The 25125-nt window shown below is 45.6% G+C and overlaps 2 protein-coding genes across 2 annotated transcripts in view; one reads left to right on the forward strand and one right to left on the reverse strand.

Annotated features, from left to right (window-relative positions):
• METTL14 (methyltransferase 14, N6-adenosine-methyltransferase non-catalytic subunit) overlaps nt 1–25125 on the reverse strand; it is a 202156-nt gene that overhangs the window by 127240 nt on the left and 49791 nt on the right. Inside the window, exons 5-6 of the mRNA XM_078675944.1 lie at nt 13013–13100; nt 10328–10418 (exon numbers count right to left, since the gene is read on the reverse strand). Coding sequence (XP_078532070.1) covers nt 10328–10418; nt 13013–13100 — 179 coding nt within the window. The remainder of the gene's footprint in view (nt 1–10327; nt 10419–13012; nt 13101–25125) is intronic.
• Nucleotides 14635–16534, forward strand: LOC144819126 (signal transducer and activator of transcription 2-like). Its single transcript, XM_078677114.1, is given in 3 exon segments — nt 14635–14713; nt 15166–15867; nt 15870–16534. Coding segments are annotated over 3 exon segments (1341 nt in total). The 3' UTR covers nt 16430–16534.

Below are 25125 nucleotides of genomic sequence, written 5' to 3' on the forward strand. Positions count from 1 at the left end.
TACAAAAGTGATCTTTGGATTACTAGAACTGAGATGGTGATGGTAATAACCAATTCACATTTCTCTAGAGAGGCGGCCCTACTGGTATACCAACTGATGTGATAAAAGCAAAACCTCGGTTATGGGATGATTTATTTATAAAGGTGTTGGTATCCTACTCTCTTCGTGTGCACAAAAAAGGCTCAGAGCAGAACCTAAATAATTATCACATTCTCATCTTAGATGCCGAATGGAAAGCTTTTTGCGAAATTCATGTGTGTTAACTTCTTATGGAGGGACTCTGATATTATTCACATTCCTATGGAGCAAACTGGAAGCTCGACGGTTGATAACATCTTTGATTAAAAACTTTTAGTAAATAAATCCTCAAAAAGGAATTAGTTTATACGTATGCTATGTTGACTATATATCAGCTTTCAACAAGGTCAATTAGAAAAACACTTTGTGAAAAAAATGTCCAAATGTGGAATCAAACATGCTATTCTACATTTTTTTATATCACGCCATGACTATATCTGGCTTCAGTTTAAGCTGACAAAAAATGCCCTATCAGCAAAAATACCAACATTAAATGGACCCAAACGAGGCTGCATTTTAGCGCCACTTTTTTTTTTTTATACATTGTGGATCTGTCAAAATATTTAAACCATCCGGAGGCATTGTCTGCAAATCTTGGTGGTAAAACAATAACCTATCTCAATTGTAAAACATGGGCAACTGGTAAACTACCTGGAGAGTAAGGAGTTGCTGGATCTCTCCCAGTCTGGTTTTCGTGCTGCTCACAGCACGGAGACTGCATTGATAGAGGTCACAGACAATATCAGGATGGCGCTGGACAAACATCAAGCAACTATCTTAATCTTCCTGGATTTGTCTGCGGCTTTTGACACCATCTCCCATCGCATTCTGATCCAACGGCTATGGGAGATTGGTGTCAGAGGGGGGGTCCTAGACTGGTTTAAGAACTATTTATCCAATCGCACTACTACAGTGCAAGTGGGTAAGAATGTAGCCAACAGTCGACCAGTCAAAAGGGGTGTCCCGCAGGGCTCTATACTGGGCCCGACACTTTTTAATGTGTATATGACACCTCTAGCCAAAGTGATCAGGTCATTTGGTTTTGATGTATTATCCTACGCTGATGATACCCAAATCCTGGTCACTCTTGGCCCTGACATTATGGAAACCAAATCCCGCTTTAGAAAAGTGTATGATTGAGGTAAAGAACTGGATGGGCAAGAATCATTTGCAGCTAAACGGCAACACATCAGAAGTCATGCTGTTTGGCAAGGCTACCGAATACTGGACACAGGATTGGTGGCCAGCGCAGCTAGGCGACTGACCAGCTCCTAAGGAATCGGTGCGTAATCTGGGCATCCATATGGATAATAAATTTTCTATGAAATGCCAAACTGACCATATTGTGGGAACATGTTTCGGAATTATGCGTAATCTTCGAAAAGTTTTCAAATGCATACCTGACGAGGCACGAAAACCCCTGGTTCAAGGCCTAATTATAAATAGATTGGATTATGGAAATGCCTATTATTGGCAACGAATGAAAATCTCTTGAAAAAGTTGCAGGTTTTGCAAAATACTGCAGCACGTTTAGTGCTGAACCTACCACGAATGTCCTCCTCTGCCCCCTGCCTCAAGGAGTTACATTGGCTCCCGGTAAAGAAGCGAATTACGTTTAAAATCTTGTGTTTGACACATCAACAAATGTATGGGAAAGGCCCAAAATATTGGTCCCGCAAACTCACCTGGTATGAGCCAAGCAGACAACTCAGATCAAGCAACAAATCACTGCTTACCCCACGGCCAATCCAAATGGCCAGAAATGGGGGTCGAGCTTTTTCCTTCCTGGCACCCTCTCTTTGGAATAAGATGCCGCTGGATTTGCGAACTACCACTGAACATCTTAGGTTTCGCAAGAAACTCAAAACCTGGCTGTTTTCCTGATTTTAGCTATTCTTCTGGTCAGTGTCGTCTGCAAGCGCCATGAGACTCCTTCGGATGTGATATGTGCGCGCTATAAATGCTCCTGACTTGACTTGACCTATATGGCATATGTGGATGATCTTATTCTTTTCTCAATGGCCCTGTTAGGCCTTCAGTTACAGTCATATAAGCTAAACAAATTCAACGTGGAAAATTACCTTAAAATGAATCCCTGTAAAACAAAAGTTATGGCCTTTGGTAAATATCAGAATCATGTTAATCTAAAAATGAATGAGCACGTTCTGGAGGAAGTCACAAGTAATAATTATCACGGCCGACCGATAGATACTAAGATTAGATGGTCAATTCATCTCTTGAATTTGAAAACTAAGGCTTGCCCAGCCGCACAACCAGTTAGAAGATTTATGAAAGTTCATGGAGGCCATGCAATTTATCAATCTCCTAAGGCATTCGAATCTAACTTAGCCCCCGCTACATTATATTGAGCAATAGTGCTCCCTGGAAAATGTATTAAGGACTTTGATAAAAGTTACATAAACAAATTAACGTTTTTACTAAATATTCGTCTGCCATTCCCACATTGTCAACTGAGATTGAGATTATCTACGATATCATTAACTGCAAGATAGCTTTCAGCAAGGTTAAATTATTATTGTGACTGTGCAATCGCAAACAAGGATTCCTCAAGATCGCTGATTAACACGATCAAGACAAACAAGCAGGTCTTTAAGTGGGCCGGGACTCACTGGTGCTAAGCACCGGCAGGTTTTTAAAGGGCGGTTCGAAACGGGTCTCGATCAGGCTCCGTTTTGTGCCCTGGCACAGGCGGTCCGTGTTTTTTCCGGACAGCAGTGACAGCAGGCACACTGATGTGCGCTGCTCACACTGCTCACACTTCTCACTAGTGGAGAAGTTATGGCATGACGTCATGCCAGGTAAGCGTTGTAGGGGGAAAGGAAATTCTTTAAACAGTCATTACTCTCTGGATTTCCCTCAGGAAACTCAGGAGCTGCAACATTGTTGTGGTGTCACCAGGGCTTTAAGTGGAAGCTTTTTCAATAATATATACAAGCCGTAATTGCTGCTCATTTATCTTATGCGACTAACAGTCATTGACAAAGCCAATAGTCCTGACTTGGTATGATGTTACTTGTTGTATCCTATCTGGATGTAATGACAGAAACAACAAACACAAGTCGGGCAGCACACTAAGTTAGAACAGATTTTTAGCTTAAGTGTTTTTAAGCCACAGCCTTAAACATAAGCCACGCCCCTTTGAGAGTCCCCCCATTTTTTTCATCCCACTTAAAGCCCTGCAGACTAGTGCAACTTGTATCCCAAATTAAATTCAGCAGGTATTAATAGAGTAATTATGGAAAATAATCTTCAGTAATTATTAGACCTGATTAAATTGTTTTAGAGGATATTAATTTAAGGATGAATACTCGGGCTGCTGATTTGTTAGCAATAAAGAAATACAGACATTTTCAACATGTAACAGAATCATATCTTAGTGTAGAACAAGAATATTTATATCATAATTTGAATCAAAGACGTTTAAAGATGTAAATTAAAATATGTAAGATTTCGTCTTATGATGATTCTGATATCCCAATTTGAAGGGTTATGGGATGCTAATTGTTTACCTTCAAAGGCATGTCGTCTTTGTATGTATAAGGAGGAGTCAATTGAGCATTTAATTTGTTTGTGTCCAGCCTATTAGACTTGAGGAACAAATATTTGAAAAATGCATTTCTTTCAACAATTGCAGATCTATTAAGGAGGCTGCTGCATATTGTTTTTACAAAAAAAGACTGTAAATGTATTGGGAAAGTTACCAATTTTTTTATATTTTACTTATTGGTGCCTTAAGGAAATGCAAACGAGATGTGGATTTTATTTAAGCTTTATAACGTTTGTGGTGTTTATTTTGTTTTTACTGTAACTTATTATTGTAAGAAATATTTTAATATTTTATGTAATAAAGACATTCATTCATTCATACTGAATTAGAATACTCTACAAAGGTACTCCACTTTCACCTTGCATACATCAACCTCAATTTCCAATGCATGAAGAGATTAAAATATGGGCAGCTAAATGGCAGCATCAATCACAGACTGCTAAATGGAGTGTTCTCCATAGAGAGGTTGAGAAATCTGTATCTGCTAAAGCAAGTGAAGTGGCTTAGATGCTGAGCTGCAGATGACACCAATGACTAAATGCCTCAGCGAGATGACAAGCTGACTTCCAGAATAAGTGTTCTACAACAGAGGCGAACATGGTGGAATAGCATTAGAGATACACTGGCAGATCCAAAAGAAAACAATTTGCATTCCAGACTGCCAGGGATATTTCTTACCCAGGCGACAAAGACTGCATTAAGCTCAAATTGCCTTTATAAACGGCAACCATAGTACAGAGGTTTGTTTGGATTCAAATGACAAAAGGACAACCAAAACATTATGCCTAGAAACAAGCAAAATCCCATGTGTCGTGTCTGCATTCATTACATGAAAAGAAAACTATAATCCTTGTATCCATGTGATGTCCATTTTAAACCAGCAGGAGTTGGATATTTGAAGACAAGAAACCCTGTAAAAATACATTCTACAGTCAATGTTGAGAATGTTAAGAACTAGTTGTAGAAAACATGAAGAAATTAAAGAGCTAGCTCTGAAGCAGTCAAAAAGTGCAAAACAGAATCCCCTAGGATGTTTATAGATCGTCTGGTTTGCAACAGAAAATATTACAACAGTCAACTAACAAGCATTCACAAAACCAACAGGTCCGCCTTGCATTCTGACCCCTGACTAAAATGTTAACAAGCATTTACAATGCAATGGTCTCGGCATTATTAAAGAAAGAGCTTTTGACATTGCTCATTACTTTCTTTTTTTTTTTTTTAAATCATAAATAAATGGCATTGTCATTTACAATGCCAATAGCTTAATCGCTTGCAAATGCATGACTTATTGCATTTACACCCACAGAGCCACACACACACAGAGCCCCCCCACACACACACAGAGCCCCCCCACACACACACAGAGCTCCACACACACACACAGAGCTCCACACACACACAGAGCTCCACACACACACAGAGCCACACACACACACAGAGCCACCCACACACAGAGCCACACACACACACACACACAGAGCCCCCCCCACACACAGAGCCCCCCCCACACACAGAGCCCCCCCCCACACACACAGATCCCCCACACACACACAGAGCCCCCCCACACATACAGAGCCCCCCCCACACATACAGAGCCCCCCACACACAAACAGACCCCCCCACACACACACACACAGAGACCCCCCCACACACACAGAGCCCCCCCACACACAGAGCCCCCCACACACACACACAGAGCCCCTCCACACACACACAGAGCCCCCCCACAAACACACACAGAGCCCCGCACACACACACAGAGCCCCGCACACACACACAGAGCCCCGCACACACACACACACACACACAGAGCCCCGCACACACACACAGAGAGAGCCCCACACACACACACACAGAGAGAGCCCCACACACACACACACAGAGAGAGCCCCACACACACACACAGAGAGAGCCCACACACACACACAGAGAGAGCCCCCCACACACACACACACACACAGAGCCCCACACACACACACAGAGAGCCACACACACACACACACAGAGCCCCACACACACACACACACACACACACACACAGAGCCCCACACACACACACACACAGAGCCCCCCACACACACACACAGAGCCCCCCACACACAGAGCCCCACACACACACACACATAGAGCCCCACACACACACACACAGAGCCCCGCACACACACACACACAGAGCCCCGCACACACACACACAGAGCCCCCCCCCCACACACACAGAGCCCCCCCACACATACAGAGCCCCCCCCACACATACAGAGCCCCCCCACACACACACAGAGCCCCCCCACACACACAGAGCCCCACACACACAGAGCCCCACACACACACACACACAGAGCCCCACACACACACACACACAGAGCCCCACACACACACACAGAGCCCCACACACACACACACAGAGCCCCACACACACACACACAGAGCCCCACACACACACACAGAGCCCCACACACACACACAGAGCCCCACACACACACACAGAGCCCCACACACACACACAGAGCCCCACACACACACACAGAGCCCCACACACACAGAGCCCCACACACACAGAGCCCCACACACACAGAGCCCCACACACACAGAGCCCCACACACACAGAGCCCCACACACACAGAGCCCCACACACACAGAGCCCCACACACACAGAGCCCCACACACACAGAGCCCCACACACACAGAGCCCCACACACACAGAGCCCCACACACACAGAGCCCCACACACACACACAGAGCCCCACACACACACACAGAGCCCCCCACACACACACAGAGCCCCACACACACAGAGCCCCACACACACAGAGCCCCACACACACAGAGCCCCACACACACAGAGCCCCACACACACAGAGCCCCACACACACAGAGCCCCACACACACAGAGCCCCACACACACAGAGCCCCACACACACACACACAGCCCCACACACACAGAGCCCCACACACACACAGAGCCCCACACACACAGAGCCCCACACACACACATAGCCTCCCCCACACACACAGAGCCTCCCACCACACACACAGAGCCTCCCCCAACACACACAGAGCCTCCCCCCACACACAGAGCCTCCCCCACACACACAGAGACCCCCCCCACACACACAGAGACCCTCCCACACACACACAGAGACCCCCCCACACACACACAGAGACCCCCCCACACACACACAGAGCCCCCACACACACACAGAGCGCCCCCACACACACACAGAGCCCCCCACACACACACAGAGCCCCCTCACACACACACACAGAGCCCCCCCACACACATAGAGCCCCACACACACACATAGAGCCCCCCACACACACACAGAGCCCCCCACACACACAGAGCCTCCCACCACACACACAGAGCCTCCCACCACACACACAGAGCCTCCCCCCCACACACAGAGCCTCCCCCCACACACACAGAGCCTTCCCCCACACACACAGAGCCTTCCCCCACACACACAGAGCCTTCCCCCACACACACAGAGCCTCCCCCACACACACAGAGCCTCCCCCACACACACACAGAGCCTCCCCCCACACACACAGAGCCTCCCCCCACACACACAGAGCCTCCCCCACACACACACAGAGCCCCCCCACACACACACAGAGCACCCCCACACACACAGAGCCCCCCCCCCACACACACACAGAGCCCCCCCCCCACACACACACAGAGCCCCCCCCACACACACAGAGCCCCCCCCACACACACACAGAGCCCCCCCCCACACACACAGAGCCCCCACACACACACAGAGCCCCCACACACACACAGAGCCACACACCCCCGGGAGCCACCCCCCCCCCCTCCCAGAGCCACATACACACACAGGGAGGCAAGCACAGCCAGGGGGCAGGGAAGCAAGCACAGCCAGGGGGCAGGGAAGCAAGCACAGCCAGGGGGCAGGGAAGCAAGCACAGCCAGGGGGCAGGGAAGCAAGCACAGCCAGGGGGCAGGGAAGCAAGCACAGCCAGGGGGCAGGGAAGCAAGCACAGCCAGGGGGCAGGGAAGCAAGCACAGCCGCCAGGGGGCAGGGAAGCAAGCACAGCCGCCAGGGGGCAGGGAAGCAAGCACAGCCGCCAGGGGGCAGGGGAGCAAGCACAGCCGCCAGGGGGCAGGGGAGCAAGCACAGCCGCCAGGGGGCAGGGGAGCAAGCACAGCCGCCAGGGGGCAGGGGAGCAAGCACAGCCGCCAGGGGGCAGGGGAGCAGGCACAGCCGCCAGGGGGCAGGGGAGCAAGGGCAGCCAGGGGGCAGGGGAGCAAGCGCAGCCAGGGTGCAGGGGAGCAAGCGCAGCCAGGGTGCAGGGGAGCAAGCGCAGCCAGGGGGCAGAGGAGCAAGCGCAGCCAGGGGGCAGAGGAGCAAGCGCAGCCAGGGGGCAGAGGAGCAAGCGCAGCCAGGGGGCAGAGGAGCAAGCGCAGCCAGGGGGCAGAGGAGCAAGCACAGCCAGGGGGCAGGGGAGCAAGCACAGCCAGGGGGCAGGGGAGCAAGCACAGCCAGGGGGCAGGGGAGCAAGCACAGCCAGGGGGCAGGGGAGCAAGCAGCGCCAGGGGGCAGGGGAGCAAGCAGCGCCAGGGGGCAGGGGAGCAAGCACAGCCAGGGGGCAGGGGAGCAAGCACAGCCAGGGGGCAGGGGAGCAAGCACAGCCAGGGGAGCAAGCACAGCCAGGGGGCAGGGGAGCAAGCACAGCCAGGGGGCAGGGGAGCAAGCAGGGAGCCAGCACAGCGAGGGAGCAAGCAGGGAGCAAGCACAGCGAGGGGGCAGGGAAGCAAGCACAGCCAGGGGAGCAAGCACAGCCAGGGGACATGGAAGCAAGCACAGCCAGGGGGCAGGGAAGAATGCACAGATCCAGTGGGTCTTCATAACTCAAGGTGTCCATCAAGTTCTTCACATGGCTATCAGAGAATATCCATATAGAGCCGTTCTGCCTGGGCACTTTTTCAAATAAGCGTTTTGCCCGCTCCCCAAATGGGCCTGGTTAACAAGTGCCTGCCCCACTGCTAATTCAATGAGAATCCGGCAAAAGTTCCCGACGGCCCCACAGATGCGCCTGTCACCTTCTCATCTTACCCCGGTAAGCCCCACCTCTAACCCCACACTCAACAATCCGTCAGACTCCCGGGTTGACTGTCACCACAACGGTCTACTGTCAGACCCAAATATCGGCCGAAGTTAAGCATTCGTAATGTGGCCCACCCAAAACAAAAGCCTCAGCCACTCGTACCGCCCGACCATCCCAGGTGATAGATAATTTCTCCATTACTTCCTACACGTCCCTGACCCCAGACACCTGTCAGTACAGCAGCCTTCCCCTCACTCGCCCCCTCTCGTGCACTGCCTCGTCATGCCCTTGCGTCTCACCGAGAGAGGGGTCCTCAAACATCCACTTCATGGTGCGGGTGAAACAGCGAGAGACCGCAGCTGTTCTGGCTGTGACAGCGGCGATGACCACAACAACACCACCACCGATGGGCCCAGCTTCCTCCGACGTCAGCTGAAGCGGAGGGGCAGGCTTCCGCCGCGTCACTGCCAGCAGCAGCCAGCCGGGGCGGTGCCTCGCCGGTTCTATTGCTACCCACTGCGACAGTGGGTGCGGCCTAGATGGAGTGGGGCTGGCCACGAAAACAGAAAGCGAAGGGATGGAACGGCGAATGCAAGGACGGAGGAGGGCGTGGCCAGCGGGGGCCGAGCCAAAAAGTAGTAGACTACGGCAATCTTTTAATTTGATTTTAGTCTGATAGTAACCACGAAGGGGATGGGGTTAACAAAGGAATAGGTTTTTAGCCTAGATTTCTGACGACCAATGTTATTGTTAAAATAGACAAACACACGCCCTGGTATATTGTTCCTGTTGATTCTATGGAGGCCTCGCTGGAAGCTGCGTGACTCACCTGCGGCCTTCAGCCAGTACCGCGTCCGTGCTTGGTGCATCGGTGGGCAGGGCGGCACCGAAGCAGACAGAGGGCCAAGCACTTAAACAAGAGAGGAGCGCTCCACATGACCACGTTTCTCCGAGGCGAGGCAGAAATGCCTCGGAGAAACACGGTCATTTTGCGATTCGGGGGTGTGTTTTTAGCAGTTGAGTGACGGATGATGTCACAGCTTAAAAACTGCAAAAAAAACGCCCCCGAATCGCAAAAAGACGGGGCTTGAAAGAGTGACGCACCTCTCCTTCAATGGCTGGCCTCCGTTTAGGAAGCCAGCCAATGGAGAAGAGGGGCGGGTACAAGCCCCACTGTAGCCAAAACATAAAATCTCGGTCTCTGTCCACTGCTTACGCAGTGCGACACAGGCCGAGACCTAAAAATGCCACCTGTAGCAAAAACAGACAGTAACACTTATTGCTTTATGTACACAAACATAATTTGAGCTCCTATTCTACATAACAGAGGAAGGAAACAATTAACCATTTAATGTGTTGTTTGAACCAGAGGGGTAACCGAGCCACAGGCGCGCTTAACCAAGACACATGCACACTTTCACTCACTCGCATGCTAGCAACTGTACATAAATGAGTAGCTTTGTAGTTACTGCACTATAGGAGTGTGGAAAGGCTTTCTTTCCAGTGAACAAAAGCAGGAGGACTTAGTGCATGCACTTGCCTAAGCTGCCCAGGAGTAGCTAAATAGTATGCAGCCAGAATGGAATAAAACCACTGTCTATTTCAACTTACATGGGAGGAGGGTTCGATTGACTGATTAAATCATCCTTCAGCTTTATGAGTTCCCTCAGTTTTGGATATTCTTCAAACCGGTCTGCTAAACCTGGGAGAGAAAAAGCATGCATAAATAAATTCCCAGTATCTTAAAAAATACAATTACCACGCAGTACATAATTATAACCCAGTAAGTTGCACAATTTCAATAAACTGGGAAATCTTCAATTAAAGAAGTGGTTGAAAGCTGCATGTTGACCGACAGTTATTTCAGAGCATTATGCATTTCGAAATGTAGGTCCATGGTTATTGGACATTAGGAGACCAAAGGAAATGTAGGGTACGAAACCCATCTGATATTCCATGCCTAGTAGCACAGAATCTGTAGTTTTATCAAAGGCAAGTATGAATAACTCAGTTTCTAAGTATATCCTGAAGCATTGGAGGTTGGCCCTTCCCTCATAGATGGGTTCAACATCTTTGGCTTGCACAGTGAATACCAGATGAAGAGTATGACGCTAACTTCACCCTAATACAATACAATACAATACAATAAACCCAGTCCTAATGGCAGAAGCAGATGCACAACATGTCATTTTGTCAAATCGTTAGTCACTACCCCTTTCCTTAACAACTGCTTTAGAATTTCCACCATTTCAAATCGTTTGAGACCACAAACATGGAGAAGGTTCTCAAACTGGCTCGAGAATCATACCATACAATGATGACAGCTTTCACAATAATTGTTTTGAGAACACACAAAAATAACCATCCAGCGTTTTTTAATTCCTTTTTTAGGGTGTTGCAAAGGTGGTCATCAAACCCAGAGTAGTGTTGATCATAGCAGAAACGCTATCACGGTACCTCTCCCATCCACCAAACTTGCTAACCTTTGTCTAACTCTTTCCATTTGTACCTTGATCATTCCTTTACATTATGCCTTACTCTAATCGCAACCCATCTGTTGGAAATGTGCAATTTCGACAGTGACACACGGATTTAATTTGGCCCTTTTTACTGAATCCTATTTTTGCTGGTTACAGCATTTTAACTCTGCTAACCAGTGGTAAGATTCTTGTGCACCTCCTTTCAACATGGTAAAATGAGTATACTCCTGATTGTCATATTTTACTTACCTATACTTTCCTGGTATAGGGCACCAAAGTGTACCCAGGGCATGCAAGTTAAAGGTCACAAGTGGACAGCAGCACCCATTGTGCCATCCACTACAGTGATAATGTAAACCTAACTAAAGGCCTGTCTCTAGTAGCGTGGCTGTGCAGGGTTTAATTTCAAACGCGACCGGTCAAAGAAACTTCGTGCGACAGGCTTATACCTGCTTGACAGGTCTGCTGGGGCTTTTCATATGACATTTGGGAAGCACTTCAAAGTGTCTTTACCTGTCACAAGCAAATGTTAGCAGACACTTGAGCAGGGCCCTTCTGTTGTCTCCCCAGCTAGTCAGGCCCCAATCACAGCTGGCCTAGTTTGAAACTACAGTACAATAGGGAAACAGAAAGCTAAATCAGTGTCCACTCTCTGGCTGCCTAAAGCTCAGCTTTGATTTACCAGACTTCTGTCTCGAATATTGTTAGGAGTAGAGGGTCTGCATTAAACTGAATGGATTTTGGTGTTAGATGTAGGACGACATTGGGATTATCATAGTATACTCACCATGTACACTTTCATTCCTCAAAGCCCAAGATTTGTGTGGCCGAAGACTTCAGGCATTTTGAAAATGCCCAAAGTGTGTAGAGTTAGCCCCAGGAACCTTCACTCCAATGTTTAGGGCTTCCATATGAGTCATTCACACCCATTACCTTGTGGCAAGCATTATTGTGTTATGTGTTATGTTTTAGTGCACTTCCATCCACCCACTTTAGAACACTCCTGGACTTTTGCAAGATCAGAAAAAGACTGAACCTACAGCCGGAGAAGAGCCTAGACCACTGTACCTCTAGGACCCAGGACAAAGAAGTTGGCCAACGATCATAAGGCTGACCTTCTGTTAACTCATTAACCGCGGTGCAAATTCCGCCGCGGTGCGGGAGTTCTGAGTGGGCGGGGCTGCGTCAGTCGGAAGTGCGCAGCACTAGCGAGGTAGTGCTCGCGACGGCCGTTGGCCAACACAAGAACGGAACGTGTTAAAGGTACAGGAAAACAAACTATACTCTATTTACGTAATATGTTTTGGGGTTTTTATGGTTTTGCATTTCGATTGAATTACTATTTTAGTCCTGCACATACGCGTTACACATTTCCTCTAAGCTAAGCCTCTGTGCCATGGCTACCAGGGGGTTGAGCTCAAGTTTACTTAGTGACTTTAGAGGGTCAGCTTGACAAAGATAGTGATTATTACTTGAGGTGGCTAATTACCCCTCAACTAATAACCCAAGTCTTACACAGTCAGTGTCAAGCTTGTTTTCATCAAAATAGTGACAGTCAATTACTATTGATACCAAACTGGTTTTGTTTTTGAAGGTTTGGTGCAAAGTTATCTGCAAGTCAAAAATAGGCTATTCTCTGTTGTGTAGTGTCAGCTTTAACTAGAGAGGTGTAAACTATATATTGCACAAAGTAAAATATATACACACCTTAGACCAGACAATAATATTGGGAACGCAACACTCAACTAGAAAGAGAAGCCTACAATTTCATTGAAAAACAAAGATCGAATGCTTGTTGAATACATTTCAGACTTACCAACATCTCTGATGAAGTTCTGAGGCCGGTGCCCAGTATCCACAAAATGCTGACAATAATCATTGTGAGGATTTAAGCTCTGTGTACCCTAGAAAAAACACAAACACCGATAGCAAACATTATGTGTGCTACAAAATTTGAGAAAGGGTAAGCAATGAATTTTCCAACATAGTTTCTGTATTTGTTTGCCAAGCTGGATTTACAAGAAGCAGAAGTATCTGGGAATTTTGCAATTCTAAATTCAGCTTATGTTCTGGATCCAGAGCTCATTTGCAAATAAGATTGCCTTACTCATGAACATCGTGAACAGGCTTGATCTTTGTTACATAACTACTACCCTAAAAGTCACTGCTTCCCGGCACTTTTGTGCCTCTTCTTCACTCCCATCTGCTTAAAGCAATTGACCTAGCCTTGCCTTTCAACATGTTCAGGACTGTCATTTCTAGAACTTGTGGCAGACAACACAAGCCTCTGAAACACAAATAACAAGTCACGTGACCTTGATTATTGTATTCTCACCTGCACATCTGGAATGGCGTCATTAAGCAGCAGTGGAGTCGGCGACAAAGCTCTGCAGCAGTTATAACACAAGAAGACGTGCTGCTAGTGGTTTCAGTCAAGGTTATATAAGGGCTATGTTTTCTGGAAAATTGGCATTCATTATCCCTTTCCAGATCTACTGTTTAAATGTCCTCAGCACACACATCCAAAATGATTACCCAATCTCACCTGCAATAACTTATACATCTTTTAATGGTTTTTTTCTATACCAACCAAATCCTGTGCATAATTTGTGCAACTGGTTGACTCTGACCCTCTAATCCCCCTGCTCATCAATGAGCACTGCAGAAATCGCAAGGCACTTTTGACCGTGCAAAACTATTGAATACTTTGTTACTTTATAACGCAGCCTTACTGTGTGGACAGTATAATAGTAATGACAATCAGACGCTTCTTGTTTTATTAAAAGATGTGGTTCCCACAGGGTTCTCTTTTTAGGCAGGGAAAACCTACTAGAAGAGGCAGGGTGACAGGCTTTTGTAATGTTTTTGGGAGGAGGGTAGGAGCGTTTCCTCAACCCCTACTGGGCTCATAACCCTGCCTACTCTTCCTAACGCCCCCCTCAGCCCCAACCTCATCAGAGCTGGAAAGTCACTGATTGACTCAAAGCCCCACCCCCTATCCAAACTCCACTAATGTGCCCCCCCCAGACCCTTTCTCATTCTCTCACATGAAAAAAATATTTTTAAAGATGGCAGGTCTGAGTGGCAAGCAGAGATAGGAAAGATGCACTCCTGCAGAAGAAAAATTAAGACCCTTAAGTGTTTAATGTGTACAGCTGATAATGTAATGTACTCTATTTGTGTCAACACAATGTTTTCCCTTTTCTATAAACTGTGTTGAAGTTGTAGTGGTTAATCACCTAGGATTGGGCAAATACGTCAAAACAATCTTGGGAAAGATTACACAATGTCCAAGCCCTAGGACTTCAATAGTCAAATGGTAAGGTTAAGAGCAATGGGGATTTGAGGCTAAATATTGTGTACACCTGCACAACATGTTGGCTAGACTCTTAAGAGGTTCAAGATATTGCAATGACTTCTGGAGAAAATTAGGGTACTATGCATGTCTCAATGCACTTAGGGGATAACAGGATAAATTGGCAAGAGGATATTCTTAACTTGTGCAACAGGCTGAAAAGTAAGGGATTTAAAAGATATAAAGATTCTCATGTCCAGCTGATGAAAATGACTCCACCAGCCTGAGCCTCCTGGAGAACTGGTTCACTGGGACCGTAGAGGCTTTCTTCCAGCTTCTAAGCAAAAAGGGGTGGATGGCGCACAGCCTTAAGTTCAAGGTTTTCCCTTTGATGAGTTGGTTAGTTTGGGGTCGGGTGTTCCACCAGGTGACGTGTCTGTCCTAACACGTCTCTAGGTAAATCTTTGATATGTGGCACTACAAAATTGTAGTGTCATCCCTGTATTGTGGGCACTCCTTTGGTTCTTATAAACAAGTCTTGTTTATAAGAACCAAAGGAGTGCCCACAATACAGGGATGACACTACAATTTTGTAGTGCCACATATCACGGATTTCTTCCAGCTTCGCCATCTGTTGAAGGACCTGGCAGATCTACCTGCGAAGGTGTCTTAAGAGAATGATTCACTAAGAACGGGCGCAGTCATTCTGCAGCAGCGTGTCCATGAACTGCTGACCTGTCTTCTGAAACGGGACTTTGTGGTGGAGGACCAGCCCTGCATGACTTTCCCTTGTAAGAGGCCGTTAGTGTTACGAACCAGCGTCCGCTTCTCTGTCAGCACAAGGCTGTTGGTGAAGCTGCAGGAACTCAACCATTCGCTAAAGGTGACTGTTTCCATTGACAAAAATCCTCCGTCCACCAAAGGGTATCGGAAGTTCAATATACTGGGCACCTTGGACAAAGTGCTGGGCATGGACGAAGTGCAGAAGAAGGGTCTTGTGGCGGACTTCAAGTTGTTGACTCTTCAAGAGCAGCGAGCTGGAGGCAAGGGAAGTAAAGGATTTAATGATGGGCTGGTAACAGAAGAGCTACATCAGATACATTTTTCTATGCAGTTCAAGTACCAGGATCTGGAGCTCAACCTGGAGACAAGCACACTGCCATTGGTGATCATTTCAAACGTCAGCCAGCAGTCCAGTAGTTGGCCATCTGTCATCTGGTTCAATCTTCTGTCTACAGAAACTAAGAACCTGAAATTCTTTTCCAATCCTCCTGTTGCTGTCTGGACTCGCTTGGCCGACGCATTAAGCTGGCAATTCAGCACCACCACTAAGCGGGGACTTAATTCTGACCAACTTTCCATGCTAGCTGAGAAACTATGCGGGCCTCATCCAAAACCAACCAGGTTAAGTGGACAAGATTTGCAAAGGAGAAGGTATCCGGATTTAACCTCTCCTTTTGGACCTGGTTTAATGGGGTCCTGGAACTGGTGAAGACACATCTGGAGGATATCTGGAATGATGGGTGGATCATGGATTTTGTGAGCCGTAAGAAGGAGAAGTTACTGCTGAAGACAAAAATGGCTGGTACTTTCCTCCTACGCTTTAGTGAGAGCTGCAAAGATGGTGCCATCACATTTTCATGGGTAGAATTCCAGCCTAATGGAGATCCCACTGTGCGCTCCGTTGTGCCATACACCAAGCGCGACCTGTCATCCATCCCGCTGCCAGAGATTGTTCGAAGCTTACAGACCTTGGTGGAAGAAAATATTCCAGAAACCTCCCTACTGTATCTGTACCCAGATATCTCCAAGGAAAAGGCCTTTGGCAAATACTATGCAGAGTACAATGAAGAGAGCATGGAGGAGTATAGGCGGTACATGAAGCGCAGGCTTATCGTGGTATCTGAAAGACAACCAGACATAATAGAGTCCCCGTGACAGGTGATGATGAAGAGCAGAAGACCCCTCTCTTTGAGGCAGAGGAACCGCTCGACTTCTCTGTACTCTTGCTGACGGGTCCATAACGATCCCATGATGCCAATCGTTGACAGTGATGGTGAAGAAGAAAGCTATTGACCCAGGGACCTCTGCCCTCATGCACTGCTTTGGATTGTGCCGTGAAAACGATCAAGATTATGGGCTCTTCAAGTACAACCTGCTTTCCCCATTTACTATAAGAAAACCAATCTACCGCCTCTGCTTTTAATACACTGTTCTCCCTACTCAAGACAGTAGGCCAAGTTAGCAGCTTTTTGGAGAACTACTGCAGAAGCAGAACCAGACCTTGGTCAAGACGGTGTGTTCCAAGTAGGAGTGTTCGGTTATCTGAGTTGGAGAGGGCAATGCTTGACTGGAGGCCTGCGCTTGACTGCTCCCTGCAGCTTGCCTCACCTTAGCAGGAGGCCATGCTTGGAGAAATGCTGGTACAGCCTAGAGCCCCTTACGCCAGTAGAAGCATGCTCTGCAGGTGCCCACCCGATCCAACAAGAAGCATGACCCGACCCTCACCCGACCACTAAACAGGAAAATGTATGTGTACCTTTTGACCGCAAACTCGCTCAGTGAGGAGGAGCAGAGAAAGAGTGGCTCTGAGCACACAGCATAAAAGAGGAGTGAGGTATTTCAAGGGGGAATAGGCTCCCTGGTGGAGGGTCAAGCTTCACTGCCACCAGAGTCAGAAGAAGCCTACCAGTCATCTGACATAGCCAAAACAGGGATGAGATTCAGATATAAGACTGCAGTCTCTTTTTAACTTTTTAGGGTGGGGTGGGAGATGGTGTGGCACTGGAAAAGGTGTACTCAAGGGTCTTTACTTCAGAACTTGATACAGCACTTAACAACCTGGGCCTTTAGCACCGTCCAAGACACCATATACTACAAAAAGCCTTCAAATCTAGCCCCGAAGCCCAGGTCTCCTTGAATGTTCTCCATCTAAACTGAAAATGTACAAAATGGACATCTTTGCTCTGTTCAGACTGACTACCCTCTGAACCTGGCAATCTTCTTGGGTAGCCCTATTTTTATGGGAATGGAAATCCAAGGACAGAAAGGGCGTCTATTATGGGTGTGGTAAACAAACAAAAAATACTTGCTCTCCAAAAACGAGAATGTGTGGAAGCAAAAGAGATTCCACTAGATGTGGTATCTATACCGGATTCAAACATATTCCCAGTTTAAAGCTGCCTAAGCCATCATAGTCTCTTATGTTAATGATAGTTTCATGTGACAGTTTTGGTTGGCAGGCATGACTGATGCAATATTTAGTCCCATTATACCATTAATCATTTCTTATTTTAGTGCCTTATCTGGGGCTTTAAAGCCATTAAATTAATATCACAGGAACTGACACATTCCTATTGTTCCTACTAACCATCACAAGACACCCAGCCGGACATCTGATATTGTTTTCCTTGTTTTTCCTGTTGTGTATTCTCATCTTCCCCCGCCTCCTCTCCCTGTGACTCTTTGATTTAATTGATGTACCTATGTAACCTGTAACTCGTAACTTATGTAAAGCGCTCCGATACCTCGGGGTCTAGTAGCGCTATATTAAACTTTTCAAATAAAAAACAAAACAAATAATGGTGAGCTAAAAGAGGTTAAGGCACTATGTTATGGTCTCACTTCCTTCTTGGACATTTCTGTTCAAAGACTCATACTTGCCCAGGCGGCACAAGTAACACTGGGGTATAGGGAGTTGATGCAATTCTTGCCACCTAATAAACCACAGTGTATCTTTAAAACATACCCTCATCTTACAATCCATTTGGTAAAAACCATCAATGCCCTAGTCCTCAACAAACTGCATTACTGTAAAAACATGCTTCTTTCTCCAACGCTACTCTTAACTCATCAAAAACACAAACGTTTTCCACCCAAAACCTATTCACCTTTTTGAAATCTAGCCACACCTCCCACAACTAACAACAAAATGCCTGGGACACTGTGCACCACTAGTCCATTACTAATTACAGATTTGCAGCCTGGTTTCTTCCTTCGACATGCTCACCATCTCACCCATAACTGAATCTTGATTTCAAGACCAACCCTCCTTTTCCATTTCTCAATTCGCTTTTATTGCTTACGCTATGAAAACAGCTACTCCACTCCTGCTTTATCGATTTCTCTAAAGCCTTTGATCATGTCGATAGGAACCTGCTATGGAGGAAAATGGTTGCTTGGAATATTTCTTCTACTTTGCTGTATACCATTCCACTATTATACTCTAATAATAACCATGCACTCTCTCCAAAAGTGCCTAAGAATAGGGGATTAAAACCAGACATGCTCGCCCCTATTCTTTTCAACTTGTTTATTTCAGATTTAAGTTCTCTGTTAGATCAAGCGTCATCCCACCCATCAACCAGCTCCTGTCATCTTTACAATAAGTGGACGATGTTGTGCTCTTTAATCAGACAGGTGTGGGTCTTAAGAGCCTTTGAATGTTTTAAATGAATATGATAGTTAATTTTACCAAGACAAACATTGTAATATTTGCAAAAAGGTGAATAAGAAGTTTGTTTGGCATTTAGGCAAGATTACAATCAAAAGAAGCCAAAGTTACAAATACCAAAGTGTGTGGTTGCAAGACCGTGGATCACATCTTTTGCAACAGAATGCACTGAAACCTAAGTTGGCCGCAATAATGTATGCTTTTCAGGTGCTTTTCTGTAAATTGCTGAACCCCTCACTAATCCCTCTGTTACAGGCAGTTAAGGTAAAACAAATCCCACACATTATCCTATGGTTCCTTAGCACTTCCAGCAAAGCTTGGGCACTTTTTTAATGTCTGTCGAAGCAAAGTGTACCATTTGTTATTTCATCTCCCCAATAATGCATCAGATGCCCAGGCGAGGCATCAATTTGGCCTCCCTGAGCATACAATTCAGAAGGTCTCTTCGATCAAGTATTCATTTTCTTTGTGCACGTAGATGCTGGTACACTTAAAGCACACATGCGGAAAGAGATCTAGATGGGGGCTTCCAAGAATTCGAGAAGGGTAGAGCGGACTTCTGCCCTGAAAGTCCTTCAGGCTAAAAGACCATGGAATCAAAATCTACCATATACTCGTTTTAAACTAGCAGTCGACAAGCAACTAAAGTGGCTTTCATTTTCGGGAGATAAAGAAAATATTAGGAAAAGAAGACACAGCTGGGTGTCTTAATTTTTACAATGGGCTGCAGAACCAAAGCTATAAAGTCGAAAGTTATAGATGCTATTTCATAATAAGGCTGATGCAATTATGCTTTGTAACATTCAATTCATTAGATCTGCTGCCAAATTGGGTGGCTACACCACCCAAAAATAGATGTAGATTGTGTTTGCTTCATCAAGAAACCTTTTTTCAACTCCTCTGTATCTGCCACTGCCTCTATTGTAAAAGAAGATATTGGTTACGACTACTATTCCTCCAGTTCAGCATAAGATCATGCAATCATCTTCTGTTTGAAAGGAGACCTTCATCCGGTGACAGTTCATTTTATAAAATTTATGGAGAAAATGGTGTGTCTTTTAGTTAGGAGCAGCCTGTCCTCAGCAGTAAAGATTTACTGGTTTCATTCAGTAGCCCTTGAAAACGTTATCTAATTTGCGGAGACATTTAGTAACTGTTTAGACTAAGATATTGGGATTTGGAATTTGTTCCTAAACTGCCTTATCTACAAATGCGCTGGTACAGTAAGTGTTTAGGACAGCGATTACGGAAAGAAAAGTATTATATAGCGAATGAGGTTCCAATTTGGTTTCTTTTTGCACTTAGCCCTACCATATTTTATTCATCATCTATAATGATTGCTGCTGATTTGCAATGTTTATTTATGAATTAATTAACATGGTTTTAACAGATGGTTGACCACGCTGAACTTCTGTATACACTCCTTTATGACCATTGCCACTTGGCATTATAGAGATGTTGGCATAATCTGTTGCATTTTAACATTGACATTTATATGTATAAGAGCTTTAAACTATCAGTTTTTAAAATTATGTTATTGTGCATTTTGTGCTTTAGACTGAAGCGGAGAGAGCACAGCAACGGACCCTCAGTGGGCACCTGTGTTTGTAAAACTTATCTTGGCTCAATGGGAATCGGTATTTCAGGTTACAGTGCATCTCTGTCTTATAGGGGGATGGGTTGTATATTTTTATGTACGCACATCTCTTAATTTTTTGCTATCTAAGCGCAAAGTGTATGGTTTTTATTAACTGCAATACAATTTACCCAAGCTTTGAAGTGGTCTTGCATGACTAATGCAAAATAAATCAGTCACACCTTGCTGTAATGAATGCCCCACTGAATCAGACAGGACCAATAATGTCTGCAAATCAGCATAATCTGTCATTGTGAGAGGCCCATGTTATACAATTCCAATAACAGACATTATGGCCCACACAGTTCCTAGCTAGAGACAGGGATGATTTTGGGGTCTTGGAAGAATTTACGAGCTCCCTTCAACCATTTCTAAAGGTCACCACTTGAAAGTCGTGCTTTAGAGACTTTTTTTTAAATAAATTCTTGAAACTTTCACAAATCATGGGGCTATTCCCAACCTTTGTGCTTCCGGTAAAAGTAGGTCACTTGAAAGGAATATGCGGTGCAATGTGACACTATTTGAAAAAAGACTGATGATTGGCTTTCATGCAGTGCAGACGAGTGATTTGTGCACTAATGTTGCTTACTGCCAGATAAACTAATACTTTTGCATTTTATTTCAAATGTCATACAAGTTCTTGTGACACAGACGGAGAGCGAGGTTGCAATGCTAGCGAAACTCGCAGCCCCATTGCTAATAAGGTAAGCTGCTTAAAGGAAAGGGCTGTTGAGACAATTTGTGTTGCAGCCAGGTGCCATTTGGATTTAGATGTTCCCAATATAGATCTGAAAATAAAGCAGATGGGACTGACCCCATTTAGTTAGTGCTGAAGTTAAAAAGGTATTTTGACCTTCGTGGCTGAAGGAGACATTACACAAGTAACCTGTGGATACTTTCGCTCTCAATGGTTCTGATGGGCTGTCCCACTCTCATTCTTCGGAGGTCGATGAAATTCAGAACCACGGAGTTAAGCAACTAAAACAAACATATGACACTAAGACAATTCATTGTGTATTCTAGATAAGAATATTTATTTATATGGGAGCTATTATAAAGGAAAGTTACAAATCTATTAGGGACATGGTAGAACACTTAGAAGATGAGTTCGTGAGAATATTGATTAATTATGGTGTGCATCTCTTTTCTCATGAACTCATCAGTTTGATTTTTTCGTCTCGCGATGAGATTGCACCCCGGATTAAAATATGAAGACACGAGGATTACCAGGCAAGAACAAGTTTAAAATTTAAAAGGCGATAAGCACAGACCTCGGGCTCCCTTTCATGCTGAAGTACGAGAGAGTGAGAAGTACCTAATCAAGGGACTGTTCTTTTAAAATAGACAGAAATGGACTTATTATTAATAATGCAGTGTAATATACATGATGATTACGGAGTCAAAGAATGATAATGGGTATAATTATAAAGCATTGTGGGAATTCTAGGAACAAATGTGCGGGAGCAACCGTAGTTTTGAATAGTCCTTCGTTAATGTTAGTGGTACAATTCTTTAGGCGCACACATGTTGTGAATTAGGGGCTAGAGTACGGGTGGGAACATAAAAGCAAAAGTTTGTTCAGTACAAAAAGGTTTCGTTACGTGTCAGCAGAGCTCTGGCACACGGAGAAGGAAGGAAGGAAGGTTTTATTTTAACAAACGCGGGACTCACATGTTATGGTAAGCACACAATGGTTCACGTTTGCATTTATGTCTTAGTTAATAACTGCCGCATTGAGCAGCGTAATCCGGGGTGAATGGTTTGAGAAACCTTCGAGTTAAATACTAATGATGAAACGAAATAGAGTACGATAATGGTCCTGAATGTGCAGCATTGTGTAAACTGGTTTTGCAAAATGTTGTTGTTACATTGTCAATTAAGTTCACTGGTATGAATATGGTTTTAAAATGACGTATTTTTGTATTTATAGATGCCCCTGATGAAGGGAAGTGATTTCCCGAAATGCATTGGGTTGTTTTATTAAAATCATGGCAAGTGGAACCCTACATGGAAATCTGTGCTTTAACCCCTCCCACGCTGGTGACGGAACCGCTCCGTCACGCCCCTCGGGTGGGCTGTGCTGGTGACGGAGCGGTTCCGTCACGGCCCGCTCGCCGCACCTGCGCGGCGCTGATTTTGCGCCTGCGCGGCGCGTTCTATTGAGCGGGCGGGGCCGTGACAGAACCGCTCCGTCACATGCACAGCCCACCCGAGGGGCGTGACGGAGCGGTTCCGTCACCAGCGTCGTAGCGCCGCGCGCCCCCCCCGCAGCGCTGCGGAGGAATTGCCGCCGCAGCGAAAGGGTTAATGAAATTACTACGCTTACAAGATTGAGTAAAATGAATTGATAATGAATGTGGAGTAAACTGATTAAAAAGCATGATGAAATAAGGATTAAATTAAGAGTAAATTGCAAGAAATTGATACATTGGACTCAAACCATGAGTGTGGCAGTGCAGCCTGGTGGAATCAGAAAAGGGGTTCCTTGTGGTAAAATTGTTAAAAACACTAAGACCACCATTTTTCTGTTCAGGCAGATGCTTCCATATCCTGTATAACAATAAGAAGTCTAATTTTCTGCACATTTGAAATTTAAAACCAAATTGAAAATGTCTGCCTCCTGGCTCAACATCTGAAGAACGCCACGGGTAGGTGCATGTTTTAAACAATTATTTATTTACGTGTCAAGTAACTCCATGTGTCATAATAAACAATGTATTAAGTGAAGCTTGGATTTGGAGATTCCCTCCTGTCGTGTCGCCAACTCATTTCGATTGACCCTCAAATCTGAGACCATATCCACATAATCTGTGCCTGTAAATGAATGATGATGATACTGGACTATATGCACACTAGAATGTGAAAATGTTTATGTTATGTTATGTTATGTTAAGGGCCTATTTTTTGAGCGCACGGCTGCCCAAGGGGGCGTCCCGGCGCTTTTGCAAAGAGGCCTGAGATCTACAGACACATAGAGGAGCAGCACAGTTGTCAAAAGAATTACGCAGAAAAGAGGAGAGTCTTCAACTCTTTCCTAAACGCCAGGAGGTTCGTAGCTTTGCGTAGAGGGAGAGGGAGCTCATTCCAACATCGGGCTGCCACAAATTGAAAGGCTCGTTCTCCCATCCGAACACGCTTAGCCAGAGGCACCTCCAATTTGGCCAGATCGGCAGATCGTAACACCCTCCGAGGCACATAGAAAGCAATCCGCTTCCTAATATAATTAGGACCGATGGAATGAAGGGCTTTGAAGGCCAGCGTCAGAATTTTAAATCTAATTCTTTTCGAAATAGGCAGCCAATGCAGCCTATTCAAAAGCAGTTGTGCGCTTGTTCTCCTTGGCAGGCCGAAGATAGCTCTGGCCGCCGAATTTTGCACAACTTGCAGTCTGGCCAGAAGATACTTGGGCAGACCTGCAAAGAGTGCATTGGCGTAATCTAATCTAGATCCCACCAACGCCTGCACTACTGTCTTCCGATATTGTACGGACAGCAGAGGAAGAAACTTCCTCAACATCTTGAGGATGCCAAAACATTTCCCAGATAGCCCCATAACATGGGGACTAAACGAGAGCGCATCATCAAGCAGCACTCCCAGATTTTTTGCTTGGGAAGATGATTGCTCAGGGGGAAACATGTCCTGGGGCCACCAGGACTTCCAGTCCGGATCAGGAGCACAGCCGAAGAAAAGCAACTCAGACTTATCTGAGTTGCACTTCAGGCTGTGCCTCAGAAACCACGCGAATACTGCACTCAAACAGCGCTTTATCCTGTCGCCATCAAAAGCCTCACCTTTGCTGCAAGTGAACAAAAGCTGGGTGTCATCAGCATATGAGACTTGTAATTTCTTTTTAGAGAAAAAAGAAATTACAAGTTTGCTGTTCTAATAGGCTCTAAACAGGTGCTATAGTTATGCCACCAGCATCTTAGTGTGGGTAGAGATGAAAGTGGTTTGATTGTAGATTGTCAAGAGCAGCCCCAATGTTCATGCCATAATTCAAACACCTCAACTAATTTATACAGTAATAGACTTATGCAAAAAGGCAACTGGTACTTCATAGTGGGATAGCAAGGATAGGCAGTGATAATCCAGATTATTATAATAACTTGTCATTAGCGGACATAATTTGAGGAACGTTTACATAAATGTGTTACAGTCAATGTAGGCAATGGAGTTCCCAGACACACTAACACTGTGGTGACAACATTATCCCAAGTCATAAATGGTTCATGCAATATAAAGTTTATTTTGTGCAAAGTGTTTGTCGTTAGCCTATTCCCCACCTCTCCTCCTCGATACCCAACTTAACAGTTCAGAATAAGGTTTGATGAAAAGACCACGATCAGCTGACCAAAGAGCACTTTCTCAGGAGCAGACTACTTAGATCTGTATTGGTTCTTTCTGTGGATACAGCATTTCGAAGATAAGAGGAGTCCCACTGGCTTCAATATTTCGTTGATTAACATATTTCCCGTTACAGATTAGTGAGTCATTAGGTTCTGCAATTTAAAGCCAAAATAGATAAATACTTTAGTCACCTTAGCT

This window comes from Lissotriton helveticus, chromosome 2_1, assembly GCF_964261635.1.
Source record: "Lissotriton helveticus chromosome 2_1, aLisHel1.1, whole genome shotgun sequence".
Taxonomy (NCBI): domain Eukaryota; kingdom Metazoa; phylum Chordata; class Amphibia; order Caudata; family Salamandridae; genus Lissotriton; species Lissotriton helveticus.